Genomic DNA, 15,596 nt, shown 5'->3' on the forward strand with positions numbered 1-15,596 from the left:
TTGCTGTGTATTATATTGTCTTAACTCAGTGGTTTGCTGTAACAAAATAGTATAGACCAGGTAGCTTAAACGTAGTAAATTTATTTATCATAGTTCTAGAGACTAGAAACTCCAAGATCAAAGTGCCTTCTGATTCCTGGTGAGAGCTTTCTTTCTGGTTTGCAGATGATCACCTTCTCACTGTGTTCTCACATGGCAAAGATAGACAGGAAGCAAACTTTCTCATATCTCTTCTTAAAAGGGCATTAATCCCATCATGAGAGCTCCCCCAACTTCATTCCCTCCAAAAAAGTCCCATTTCCAAATACTTTCACATTAAGGATAGAGTTTCAACATATGAATTTAGGGGAGATATTCAGTCCACAGAATATACAATCTAATGTGATTATAGTGTCACCTTTGCTAGCTTCTCTACAATTAATGATCTGCTGGTATTTCCATTATATCTTTATTTTCAGCATTTTTAAAAATATTTTATTCATTGAGTGGAGAGAGAGAGAGAGAGAGAGAGAGAGCAGGAGCAGTGGGGAGAGGCAGAGGGTGTGGGAGAAGCAGACTCTGCTGAGCCAGGAGCCCAAAAAGGTGGGGCTCGGTCCCAGGACCCAGAGAGCATGAGCGGAGCTGAAGGCAGATTTTTAACCATCTGAGCCACCCAGGTACTCCTATGTTCAGCATTTTAAACCTTGGCTGCACAAAAATAAATTTGTATCAGAAACATGTACAGAAAAAGATTAGGACACATTACACCAAAAGTCCAAAATACATGTTTAGTTATATTAAAATTTATGAAAGTTCACAAAAAGAGCTACCAAATTTATTCATATGTTTAAATTATTCTTATTTACATATCTTTTTTTTTTTTTTTACTTTCAAGTAAAACTTTACCTTTTTTCCATATCATTTAAAAATGTCCCTGGAAAAAAAAACAACAACATGCTGTGATATTAAAAGAAGTTTTCATATCCTTCTAAACACCTCCTCCTCTTCTTCAGCATAGTCTGTGTTAAGCTGATGCCTATGCTTTGCCACTGATGATCATGAGACTGTGATCCAAATTTCCTTTGGAAGCTGGTCTTACAGCATGTGATTTAAATATTAGGACTATACGATAGAGGTTATCAAGTTAGTGAATTGACTGGCCTACAAATTGCATTTAATTTCTAGCACTTAACATTTCTGGTTAAAGGTCGGGAAGCAACTATTTTAATATTTCTGCACTTCAATTTTCCTCCCTGTACTATAGATCTCACTTTCTTTACACTTGTTTCAGTGTTTACATTTCTTCTGATTGAGTCTATATCAGAAAACAGTTTATGTTAATGTATAAGTCATGTTAGCTCCTCATTTTAATTCAGGTAGACTCAATTGTCATTTGTTAACAAGCCCATTTGTTAACTAATTGAATCAGAATAAGCCACTGATACTTAGTTTAAAAAGTTTGTGGGTCAATCCGTATTTTTTGTTTTCCAATGATTGAGTCCCTATTATGCATCAGGTGGTTTTTAAGGTTTATAATCTAATGGGAAGAGACAAACAATAAACAGAATTAATAGTTTTATAATTTTTATTAAGCACTTAAATAGACAAAATGAACTCATGTACTCTTTTGAAAACATGGTTTTGCAGATTTTGTTTTATACTCTGTATGACCCGGGCTCCTGAGTCATAGGAAGAATGGAAACTATATATAATGATTTGAATTTTCCTACATTCTCTGTTTAATATTTTAATAGTAGATGTTTTGTTACTGCAATATGTTTGTTTCTAATTTTAGGTTCTTTAGAAGAACTATGTGGGATGCAGACAACAGTATTTGAGTGCATTTTACCTAATATGTGTTTTTATCATACAGCACTCTACTTGTGTTTCTTTGAATGCTCATAAACTCAAATAAATATAGCATTTAGTGTACTTATTCATATACTTAATATTTGCCTAGTCAGATAATGTTGAACATTAGAAAGAAATAAAAACCTCAAATTCCTATAATAGACTTAAACATTCAGTGTTTTTTATTTGGGCCAGCATCCAATGGTGTGCTTGTAAACCAGATCTCCAAAAAAAAAAAAAAAATCCAAAACAAGGCAAAATAAAAGAAAAACTCTGACTTATACCATTTTCCAATTTCTGTGTTGTAAATATTTCCATCATGGCTGATTTCAAGTTACCATCATTTTAACACCTGGCTCACAAAATTACTGAATATTTAGCAATTGGCCCTAGTTTGAACAGGCCCCAAAATAACACTTTCCTTTTAAAGCATTATATGAAATATGAAATGTTTATCAAATCAAACACTTCATGCCAATCTCCCTTCATAACCATTAAACAAAACAGAAATTTTCAAACTAGTTTACCACTAATTTCTATTTCTTCTTTTTAAGTTTTATTTATTTATTTATTTGAGAGAGAGTGCAAGAGAGCACAAGCAGGGGGAGCAGCAAAGGGAGAGGGAGAAGCAGACTCCCCGCTGAGCAGGAAGCCTGATGCTGGGCTCAATCCCATGGCCCTGGGACCACGACCTAAGCAGAAAGCAGACACTTAACCAACTGGGCCACCCAGAACCAGGTGCCCCTTCAGAATAACATAATATGTTAACAAAAAGTTTGAGAAAACTCTATAAAAATTAATGAATAAGTAGTTTGTTTCTCAATGGAAATTATACCACCTTAACATAGACTGATGTCAAATTGAAAGGAACATGATTTCATTTGGGCCTTTTTCTTCTACCAATGTATAAATATTTCTACCTCAGTGTGAGAAATGTTTGGTAATCGAGGTGTGGATTCCTGCAAATGCCCTCAAATAGTGAAAACTAACACAAAGAAGAATAGACATGGCTGTCTATTCACCACAGCTGTCATCTTTTTTAAATTTTCTTTTCACAGGTAGGAGAGAAAACCATAGCTTTTTAGGGATCTGAGAAGTGATATTATATATATATATATATATATAGCTTATAGTTTAGTAAATTTCCCTATCTCCATGGATGTAAACTATGTAACCATTGTAATTAACAATGAGTTTTATTTTTTAAGATTTTATTTATTTATTTGAGAGAGTGTGAGAGAGCAAGCATGAGTGGGGGGAGGGGAAGAAGGAGAGGGAGAAACAGACTCACTGCTGAGCAGGGAGCCCAAGCATGGCTTGATCCCAGGACCCCCAGGATCATGACCTGAGCTGGGGGCAGACATTTAATAGACTGAGCCACCCAGGCACCCGAACCATGAGTTTTAGATGCATAGAATATATTTACTATAACAACACTGTTCACTACAGTAACCACCAGCCACATGTGGCTATTTCAATTTAAATGAATTAAAGAAATGAAAACTTCAGTTGTTCTGTTGCAACTAACCACGTTTCAAGTGCTCAATAGTCACATATCACTTGTGGCTACTACAAGTATAGAACATTGCATTATTGCAGAAAATTTTTTGGATAACACTGTTTTAGAGCATTAAGTAAGGTGGACAAAAAGTCATGAATCACTGGTAATCTTTGGGAAAAAAGACAATACAGACTAAAAATCAGTAAGTATATTGCAATTAGCCTTGCAATTAGCCAAAAAAGATAGTTGTTGCCGAATATTGGCTTATTAAGTTATTATTGTCATCATTTTTTGTTGGAAAAAGGGCAAGAACACAGAATTCACTGATTTCACAAGATTTAGTATGTGCAAAGGACTGTGTCACATTGCTTTGTCAAAAACACAAAAATGAAACAGACATAAGATCCACCATCAAAAATGTTATAGAATTATATACTGTTTCTGGCTAGAACCATCATAGTTTGTTAGTGAAGTTAAATGAATTAAGAAGCAGATTTCACTGCTTGACTCATTTAGCATAATCCCCTCCAGTTCTATCCGTGTTGATGCAAATGGTGAGTATTCATCCTTTCTGATGGCTGAGTAATATTCCATTGTATATATGCACCACATCTTCTTTATCCAATCCATCCATTGAAGGGCATCTCAGGTCCTTTCACAATTTGGCTATTGTGGCCATTGCTGCTATGAACATTGGCGTCCATGTGCCTCTTTTTTTCACTACATCTGTATCTTTGGAGTAAATACCCAGTAGGGCAACTGCTGGGGCATAGAGTAGCTCTATTTTTAACTTTTTGAGGAACCTCCATACTGTTTTCCAAAGTGGCTGTACCAACTTGCTTTCCCACCAATAGTGTAAGATGGTTCCCCTTTCTCCATATCCTCTCCAACATTTGTTGTTTCCTGCCTTGTTAATTTTTGCCATTCTAACTGGTGTAAGGTGGTATCTCAATGTGGTTTTGATTTGAATTTTCCTGATGGCTAATGATGATGAACATTTTTTTATGTGTCTGTTAGCCATTTGTATGTCTTCGATTATCATATGGTTTCTTTTTTTTTCTAAAGATTTTATTTATTCACTTGAGACACAGAGATACAGAGAGAGAACATGAGCAAGGGGAGAGGGAGAAGCAGGCTCCCCGTTGAGCCAGGAGCCCAATGTGGGGCTCGATCCCAAGACCCTGGGATCATGAAATGAGCCAAAGGCAGATGCTCAACCATCTGAGCTACCCAGGCACCCCTATGGTTTCACTTATATGTGGAACATAAGGAATAGCATGGAGGACATTAGGAGAAGGATGGGAAAATGAAGGGGGGAATTGGAGGGGGAGACGAACCATTAGAGACTATGGACTTCAAGAAACAAACTGAGGATTTCAGAGGGGAAGGGGGTGGAAGACGGGTTAACTTGATGATGGGTATTAAGGAGGGCACATATTGCAATGAGCACTGGGTATTATATGCAAGCAATGAATCATGGAACACTACATCAAAAAATAATGAAGTACTGTATGGTTATTAACATAACATAATTTTAAAAAGATGTTATGTGTTATCTGAAGCTACAGTCATCTCAAGGCTCAAATTGGGAAGAATCCACTTCACTCACATGGCTGTTGCTGGCCTCAAAGATTGACTTTTAAAGATCTCTTGATAGGGCATCCTCTCTAGATGGTAGCCAGCTTCTCCCAGAATGAACAATCCAAGAGATAGTAAGGGAGAACACACAAGACAGAAATCACTATTTTATAACTTAATCTCAAAAAGAATATGCCATTGTTTCTGCCATATTCATTTTCTTAGAAACAATTCAGTAAGCCCAGCCCACACTCAAGGGGAAAGGATTACACAAAGGCAGGAGTACTAGCAGGCAGTGACCACTGAGCATCATCTTGGAAACTGCCTACCACACGTGCTATCTACTAAAACTGAACAAAAGGTGTACCCTATAACTCAACAACTTCATTTCTAGGTATGACATTACAAAAATGCATGCATTTGTATACCAGAAAATATGTACAAAAATGTTCACAGCAGCATTATGCATAGTGGACAAAAACTAGTAACAACCCAATGTCTATTGGAATGAATAAATCAATCATGATCTATTCATGCAGTGGAATACTTCACATTAAAGAAAATGAAGGAACTACTGTTATATGCAACATAATGTATAAAATAGCAAGTCCTGGCACATAAGAGTGCATAACACATATAAAAGTTCAAATAGAAAACTAGTCTATGATGTTAGAAGTCAGAATAAGTGATTATGGTTGGAGAGGAAAGGGGCTAGCGACTGGAAGTTAGCATGTGGGAGCCTTCTGGAGTGCTGGTAGTATTTAGTTTCTTAATCTGGATAGTGTTATATGGGTGAGTTCACTTTGTGAAAGTTTGTACATTAGTGTTTTGTGTACTTTTTTGTATATATTTTATATTCAATTACACAGTATTAATAAAAGAGGAAGCATGTCAAAAAAAGAAAAAAAAAGAAGCAGATTTCATTGGAGGCAGTATGGACTAATGGGTAGGAGCATGGGCTCTGAAGTCAGACTGCCTTCCTGTATTTAAGTTCTGGTTCCACTATTCCTTGTTATGTGACTTTAGGCAAATTAATCTACCTGTATCTCAGTTAGCCTCATCCAGTGAAGTGGTGAGAGTACTTATATCTACCTCATAGTGTTAACATGAGACTAAATGAGACAAAGCTTGTCAACACACTTAGAGCACTGTTTAGCATTTAGTAGTCAGTATATATTAACAAATATTATTCTATTTTATTATGTTTTATACTCAAGGATCCATATAGAGATACTAATAAGTAGAAACCAATATCATGGCCAAGAGTTAGCCTGAGAAAGAAGTAACTTCCCTTATATACATTCTTCTGTATAACTCTTATCAGTACCAGAACCAAGGGTTCCCCCACCATTAGATGCATATACAGGTATTGAGCCCTCCCTCTACAGAGCATTTGTTCACCTGTCATGGCTGATTTGATCTCCATGCAGAAAAAAAAAGAGTCAGGAATCTGGTGGGGACTGGAGAGGGGTGTCTATTCTAATACCAAAATTGATCTGATTTGTATTTTATTTTAAATCATCTTTGAATGTTTATGTGTGGATTATTTAGTCTTCAGTTTGAACTATGAATATTTACATCCCATGTGAAAATACTGATAGACCTTCTTTCCATCCCCAATAGGTACATTAGACACTAAAAAATGTTTGTTGCATTGAGTTAAAAAAATAATGATTCATTGAATATTAAACTTTGGGGAGTATTTCTAACATAAATGATCATTAGTGATACAGAGTTTAATTCCAAAACTGGAAAAGACATTACAGGTTGCAAACAAATATTTTGTTGTTGTTTTGTTTTGTTTTTGGGGGGTTTTTGTTTTGTTTTGTTTTGTTTTTGTTTTTGTTTTGTCAAAAATTAGTTTGGGAATATTGTTACTCCAAGCACGTATTCTTTAGTTCCATCCCAGATTCCTTTACTATTGGCTCAGCTAGAAGCATTTTTTTAAAAGATTTTATTTATTTATTTGAGAGAAAGAATGAGAGAGAGAGAGCACGTGAGAGGGGGGAGGGTCATAGGGAGAAGCAGACTCCCTGCTGAGCAGGGAGCCGATGCAGGACTCGATCCCGGGACTCCAGGATCATGATCTGAGCCGAAGGCAGTCGACTAACCAACTGAGCCACCCAGGCGCCCTCAGCTAGTAGCATTTGTATCTAATAACTAATATAGGTATAGCAGGAACTGGAAATTGCATTATGATCATTAGGCTTGCGAGGCTATTCATCCTTCAGTTATATTACTGAGTGTGGCAAAATCCTGAGACCAAAAGAGGTAAAATACCTGACTGGTATGAAAATCTATTTCCTATTTGACAGTTAAGTACCTTATTTTTTTTTGTGGGAGGCTTTTTTTTAAGTTTTTATTTTAATTCCAGTTAATTAACATACAGTGTTATATTAATTTCAGGTGTTCAGTATAGTGATTCAACAATTCCATACATCATAGGATACTTTGTAATATGAGTGTGCCATAGTTTTTTCTGATATCAAATTTGAGAAATTTAAGTAGGAAGCTGTTATTTGGCTGTTTACCAGTACCGTCTGATTAGCTCTGCTTTTTGTTTGGCCGAGCAGCTGGCAATTAATGAATTGATAGGAAATGGTCACAAGGCAGTGGCATTAACATATGAACATCTGGTATTAAAGTTAATCAACACAGAGAGGGTTTTTATGATAATTTAAATTCACTGAAAAAAATCACTATTTGTGTCTTTATTTTAAATTCTATACTTGAAACTAATATTCCACTTTATTTTAACTAACTGGAATTTAAATAAAACTTGAAAAAGAAAAACAATGCTCCATGGAAAGACAAAGCAATTACTGTCTTTTAGAACATAAGGTGAAGATGCATTGAGTGAGAACTGAGGTGTGTGTGTGTGTGTGTGTGTGTGTGTGTGTGTGTGTGTGTTTGGGTGGGTGGCAGAGGTCCAAGCCCAAAACATAATTTGGAAGCCTTGTATTTTCCCACTGAACTACCCATTTTCCCAATCGAGGGCATTTGCAATCTATGAACAGATATTATGACTGATTCTCTTAAGCTGTCAGCCTCTTCCAGAACAAGTTGATCTCATTGAAGATGTGAAAGGGTCCTTTGCCCTAATATAACATAGATCACATGTAGGGTATGCCTATGATTTTGGACTGTTTCATGGTTACATGTTCCAGATGCATCCCCAATCTGCCTATTTTTTTTAATTCAAGAAAAACCTGCCATATTCATTTATGTTAACTTTAATAAAATTGTAAATTGGTGATTGTGGAACACAGACTAATTCTTTTTTTTATAATAAGGATTTATTTGTTTATTCAGTTTAGAGAGAGAGAGCATGAGCAGGGGTAGGGCCAGAAGGAGAGGGAGAGAGAATCCACAGGTTCCCTGCTAAGCACGGAGCCTAATGTCGGGCTTGATCCCAGGACCCCAAGATCATGATCTGAGCCAAAACCAAGAGTTGGCCACTTAACTGTCTGAGCCACCCAGGCACCCCCCCCAGACTAATTCTTAAACTGATTTGTAATGATCCATAAGTTGTCATGTTTCCAATATTATTCAGAAACCAAATTTGGGCCTCGTATTCTTCCTCAGGAATAGTAGTAACCCAAATTAGCAGCAACAATGAATAAACTTTTCATTTCCCTGTCCCTGATTTTATTATTAAAATCTGTCAAGTTACAATCTGTTCTGTTTCTGCAGGAACTCTGGCGACAGTACAGAAGAAGCACATCAATTTAATATAAAATATCAAGACAAATGCCTGGATAAAATATTTAGCACTCAGACAAACTTCCAAAAGCCACTCCTCAGTAGTGAACTGCCATTAAATCCTTTAGGAACTCATTAATAGATTAACATTTGGAAGTATAATTACAGTGAGAGTTGAATTCCAATTAAAAATAAAAAGACAAATTATATAATACATAATCACACTGAATACTTGATAATAATATAATAAAATGTCAGAGGTAACAATTTAACATTGATTGATACTGTTGTTAGTAAAGGGCAACTACACACATGTACACATACATATAAATACATGTTTAATATGCATTTATTAGTACTTCATACATTCCATGTATACCACCATATTTCCAAGAACATAAAGGAATATATTGAGATGAAATAAAGGATCTGCATGAAAATGGGCAGATTTGATACTTTACTGCCAATAAACTAAATCCTAAACCAAACTGACTGTGTTAAACCTTGTATAAAACTGAATTTTCTAAGCGTTGACCCTATTTTTTATTAAGGTTCAAGTGTACTTTCAAATGATTTAATATGATGAATGTCTCCTTTGACCATTTGTGATATATACCTCCCAAAAGGGGAAAAGTATGATAAAAGAGGGGATAGCATGTACTAATTAATAACATTTTCTGTAATGTTTCTTTCATTTTAGGCGTAAGCCTTGAACTATACATATATGCTAAAATCTGAGTTGTTATTACAGATAATTTTACTAATTGCAGGGGAAATGGGGATTTGATTGGGTAAGTATGTATCAATTTTGGAAATGTCTCCCCTTTGCTACTTTGAATCAGGAGAAGACCTGTAGTGTTTCAGAAGAGCTACAGCTGTTGTCAATGGGCCCAAATGAAATACATGAAGTGTAACAAGGTTGTAAAATCATAAATGCCAAATAAAATTAAGTCATCAATGACTAAAAATGATTGGAGTTTTAGAGTTGCAATTTTCGTTTTTAAATACCCCTATTGATTTGTTGCAAATACTGTTAACCCTGTATTTGGCAAATGATGAGTACATTATCACTTGTGTTCTCATTTGTAATAAAACAGATTAACTTGCTGTGAAATTTTAACTAGGCTGAGACACAACAGTAGCCACCTAATGAACCAAAGCACATTTCAGTTAAGTAGCTAAATAGATGCATACTGATTATAGGGATGAAAAATGGATCTGTTTACTTGCAAAGAAGAAATTGTTCATAGAACTATTAATTATTTAAGAGAAATTAAACATTTCCAGCTCTACACAGATATATATATATATATTTTTAAACCCACCTAAATCTTAATCAATATAAGGCACTGAACTTATATAATACAGTTTACATGGTGAAAAAAGTCTGACCTCTGTGATGCCATAGGAAAACAATAACAATGTACTGAACCTTGATTGAATTTGGAAAGTGCAGGCAATGAAATCTTAAAGCAGATATATTACTTTATGCAAAATGTTACTGTCACTCTAAATCATGTTTTTTTTAATTATGTTATGTTAGTCACCATACAGTACTTCATTATAAATCATTTTTTCAAAGTTAGTTTATTGTTTCACCTAATATGGTGTTGAAAATGTCAAAGACGGAGTTGAAGAGTAAGTTATTTGAGTTAATATTATTTGATCTCTTACTAATTTTAAGCATTTGGGGGGATCTTCCTTTATAGTATTGTATTTTTTCTCATTTTCATAGCATTTTTCTATTTGTGTAGATGTCCTTTCAACTTTTAAAAAAAATTCAAAATGAGCTTTCATTTTTTATTAGGCAGAGTGGCCAAGAGCAAGTATCATTGTCAGTTGGATTCTCTTGTTTTTCCAAACAATCAATTTTATGAAACAACTTAAAAATTTTCCATTTTTATTATGGTGGCATATATTGCTGTGTGTATGACTCCTGTTTGTCACCATACAGTGATTTTGTTTGCTCAGTTCTATTTTTGTCTAGTAACTGCTGTACTTTGTCCCTGTCCATTTATTCAGATGCCCATGAAACTTAAATGTAGTTCATTGAATTACATATTTTTTCAACAAATTTTCAATGTTACAACTCAAAGACAAACACTGAATGTTCTACACTTTATATATGTATTTTGGCATAGAATCGTTGAGGACAGTGAAAGCCAAAAAAACAAAAAGCAAAAACAAAACAATTTTGACCTTATATATAAAAATCCTTGCATTGGTGTGTGTTTGTGTACATATACTATTTAAAGAACATATTTTTGACCATGACAGTTTAAGTTGAATTTCACAATCAATGAACTACTAGTCTTCTCAGAAAGTAAAAGAATGTAGTACAAAGGATATATATATCTTGCTGTCTATCCCCATTCCATCACTCTGGAATACAAGTGTAATTATTTAGAAAATAAAATCTTGATTCTTTTCTTCTGCTTTGCTTATATGTTTCTTTTAATTTTGTGCTGTACATGTAGTGTTACAAGTAGATATTTATCTGTATAGTAAATATAAATGAAATGTATATTTCTATGTCTTAAAACATTTGTTTTTGAGGTATGACAACAGTTATAGAGCCTTTAAAGTGTAACATAAATTTATTATAATTATCAGTATTTAATTAGGATATAATATTGCAGCTAATATACTCAAAGTCTACTATTCATTTTATTAAAAATATCAGATGTTAATTATATGCTAAACAATAATATAAAACACCATTTAAAAACAAAACTACATTGATGATTGTATTAGTGTTTTATTTCTGCTATAACAAAATATGACAAATTTAGTGGCTTGTAACAATGCACATTTATTTTCTTATGGTTCTGTAGGTCGGATGTCTAACATAGATGCCACTGAGCTAAAATCAAGGTGTTGGCAGGGCTGCATTTCTTTCTGTAGCTTCCAGCAATGAATCCATTTCCTTGCTTTTCCACCTTCTAGAAGCCACCCACATTTCTTGCCTCCTGGTTCCCTTCATCCATCTTCAAAGCCAGAAAGGTTACATTTCTCTCATTATTCTTCCATAATATCTTCCTCTGACCTTCCCTTTCTGCCTCTAAGTGTAATTTATCTATCTCAATATTCTCAATCACATCTGAAAAATCCATTTACCATGTGATGTAACATATTCACATGTGATGCAACATATTTATAGGTCTCAGTCATTAGGATGTGGAGTGGCCATTTTGGGGGCCACTATTCTGCCTGCTACTATTCTGCCTGCTACAATGATAGACATTGCAAAATGTTAACTTCTGCTAATGAAATAATAAGCTTTAACTCTCATGCTATTACTTTTGTATTTAAACAAACAACAGTTTTCTTTAGGGAATTTATAAATTTTAGGCCTCTCATGCAAAATCAATGTGAAAGTGTACAAGTACTTATTTGAAAAACAAATTCTTAATGTTATGATGATTAGAATACTGATGTAATTACAGATAATTATAACATTTAAGAAATTTATTATGGATGAACTAAATACTTTATAGAACAAACATTCTCTGTCCCAGCATGTCTATTACCCTGTCACATTTATTGCATATATGCATAAACATAGCAATTTGGTTCTTCTAGTGATTGAATTAATTGAATGATTGTCAGATTTATTCATCAAGTTGTGATGTATAAACATAGTGAATAATTTCAGAGTTTTATAGCAATATTCATAATCACAAAAGTCTTGAGAACTATAACAGTTACTGTAGAGGTATGTAAAATAAATGTTTTATTTTTATTCAAATTCATTATTTAAAACTATAAAAATCTAAATAATACTAAGCAATTGATATTGACAGGTTTTAGTGTTAGTTTGGAAAACCTATCATTGTGTCCTGTGACTACCAAACCATTTTGCTGGCAGAATTCAACATAAATTCTTAAGTTCTGATAGAGTGCATGTATATTGTTTCCGTAGTTTCCATAATTTTTATTTGTGCCAAAAGACTCAATATGTACCAGATGCCACTATTTGTGAGTTTTATTCCTAGGTTCTTAAGTTTTTACTTTTGGAAGATCTTCTTAGAGAGTAGGATCACCCTCCAGGCTTTGGCATATACTTTATATAAATTTAAGAGTTTATAATAATAGTAATCTTCACTGCATACCTATGTTCATAATTCTTCATGAATTTTCTAGGAAAGTAAATGGAAACTAACCTTTCTTGAACCTCTAACATATATCCAGCATGGCACTGAGCCCTTTCACATTCTCTTATTTAGCCCTCATAATATCCCATTAATTTTACAAGAACAAAAAATATGTATTTGTCTAAAGATACACGTTTAAGATAAAGTATCATGAACATGCATGCTTTTGGGATAACTGAGAGGTCAACATTTCAAATATTATGGACTCAACCAACATGAAAAACTTGGTGAACAGATGGCATTTCCTGTTGTGTTTCCTTGTGTCAGGAACGGATCCCAGAGAGTCCTTCTCCTGTTCCCTCTCTGGAAGAGAATCATCATCCTGGGAGTCAGACTTCCTCCCACCCCAGCAGCAGTGTGTCCAGCTCTCCCTCTCAGACGGATCACCATTCAGAGAGGATGGGTAAGTATCTCATCTAAAACAAAAAATTAAAAGATATCCTTTTGGGAATTTCTTCATTAGTCAATAGAAAGGGGAGAGCTGGGGGGGTTGATGCCTCCTTAATAAAAATAACTTTTTGAAGTGGTCATTTTTTTAGTGTTGAAGCAATATGAACAACAAAATGAAACTTAAAGTGTTAGAAATTTCCTCTCTGAAAGGGCCTTCATTTACTGTGTCACTGGATTCCATGGGAACAATATGATGGGATTTTTGTAGACTATTATGTTGGTTCAACATATTGATATTTAACAGTTCACATGATACAATACACTTGTTACATTCACAGCATCTTTGAATAATGAAAGATAAAATATCTTTTAAACAGTTGATCTTTTAAGAGTGATTAAAAAGTGAATCAAGATATAATTTGCTACAATCTCAATAATTTGGATCAAAAATATTTAACATATTTTTCCCTTTGTTTATTTTTTATTATCTCAGAAGCCTTACATCATAGACACTATTCCAGAAATACTATAATGGTATTGTCAGTGATGTGGCATATTGGAGACTTGAATCTAGCCATAGTTCTGGCACTGAATAGCTATGAGACCTTGGGTATGTCACTTAAACATCATGAGTTTCTTTACCTAATATATGGAAATAATTACTGCCATGCCTAATGCACTGGATTTTTGTGAGGTCAAATGAAATAATATGTGGAAAAACACTTCAGAAGTTTAAAGTGCTAAGGAAATGTGAGGGATAAGCACTCTTATTGTCTGTGTGGCTTTACCTTGATTGTTTATCATCCCTTGCTGTCTGATTTTACTTAGGTACACAGATGTTACCAAGTGCATTCAGTTGTAACAAATTCTCATTTAGTATATAATAATTATGAACTAAATGAAATAGGTAAAATCTTTATTAATCTTTTGTATCTATACAATCCAATTTCTTAAATATACAGTTCCTTTAGGAAAAATGATTTCTGTTCCTCTTTTAGTCTTACTCTATAAAGATGTTCTTTATATGAACTCTAAGTTTTTATACACCATAATAGTGATTGCTTTAAGCCTCTCCAAAATAATGTTTTGTTTTTTTTTTTTTATGGGTAGGAGAGGAATTTGAGGGATTAGCAGAGGTGTTAATTTCTGAATTTGTGCTGAGGAAGAATGAAGATTATTTCTCCCTTCTGGAAATTCATCCAAGTCTCATTTAGCCTGTCAATATTATATATTGTTTGTGGCTCATAGTAAGCGCAATGAGTCTCAAATCTGGCACCCCATTATAATCAATCATGGAACATTTACAGATCTGAATGCCCAGGTTACATCATCAGAGTCTGATTTACCTCGTCTGGAATAGAGCCTGGCAGCACTGCTTTGTTTTGATTTTCAGTGTCTCCTCATGATATTCTAATGTGCAACCAGAGTTAAGAACCACTGAGCTAGAACGTGAGGTTAGTGGCCCTAAGGGAGTAAGTTAAATTCCTGGAAAAGGTGATGGGTCTTCTAGCTTTACTTTATCACAGCTTTTGGGACACAGACTACCTGGTTGTTACAACTGTGTGCAACTGATTTAAGGGAGTCTGAGCAAGAAAAGCAGATAGAGCCAGATACCATTAACGAATCAAGAAACCAAAACACACATTATTCTGTCAGGATAATCTTTGTATTAATGAGGGGTGGGGGAGAGGGAAAAGGGAGAGAGAGAATTATTTGAGGGCTGGCTAAGAGCAAAACACATAGGGAAATATACTATGTGATAGATATATTGTAAGGGAATAGTATCTTACACTTAGAAATAAAATCAAATATTTCTAAAACAATATAATATTCTAAAAAATATATTAACCACATAAAACATTTCTAATTCCACTGGCAGTAATTAGGCTGTCTATGCACATTCCCAGGTGTCCAAGCATGATTGTGAGATTGTCTATAAACAAAAAAAGAAAAAAAAAGTTTGAGGATTTTTGGTTTAAAGTGACCATATTTTATTTATAGAGCAATAAAATGTTTTTGTTATTTTATTTTATTTTATTTTTTTATTATTATGTTATGTTAATCACCATACATTACATCATTAGTTTTTGATATAGTGTTCCATGATTCATTGTTTGCATATAACACCCAGTGCTCCATACAGAACGTGCCCTCTTTAACACCCATCAGACTAACCCATCCACCCACCCCCCTCCCCTAGAGAACCCTCAGTTTGTTTCTCAGAGTCCATAGTCTCTCATGGTTCATCTCCCCCTCCGATTTCCCCCCTTCATTCTTCCCCTCCTACTATCTTCTTTTTTATTTAAAACATATAATGTATTATTTGTTTCAGAGGTACAGGTCTGTGAATATAATGTTTTTTAAAAGATTTTATTAATTTATTTGAGAGAGAGAGACAGAGATAGCAAGAGAGAGCATGAGCAGGGAGGAGAGGGAAAGCA

General features: G+C 34.3%; 1 protein-coding gene across 1 annotated transcript in view; it reads left to right on the top strand.

Annotated features, from left to right (window-relative positions):
• The window catches only part of DACH2 (dachshund family transcription factor 2), a 907,788-nt gene that overhangs the window by 773,860 nt on the left and 118,332 nt on the right, over positions 1-15,596 (top strand). The window contains exon 7 of the mRNA XM_073880945.1: positions 13,033-13,168. Coding sequence (XP_073737046.1) covers positions 13,033-13,168 — 136 coding nt within the window. The remainder of the gene's footprint in view (positions 1-13,032; positions 13,169-15,596) is intronic.

This window comes from Callorhinus ursinus, unplaced genomic scaffold, assembly GCF_003265705.2.
Source record: "Callorhinus ursinus isolate GAN/ISIS: 27379988/994484 unplaced genomic scaffold, GSC_fseal_2.0 scaffold40, whole genome shotgun sequence".
In the NCBI taxonomy this organism is placed as follows: domain Eukaryota; kingdom Metazoa; phylum Chordata; class Mammalia; order Carnivora; family Otariidae; genus Callorhinus; species Callorhinus ursinus.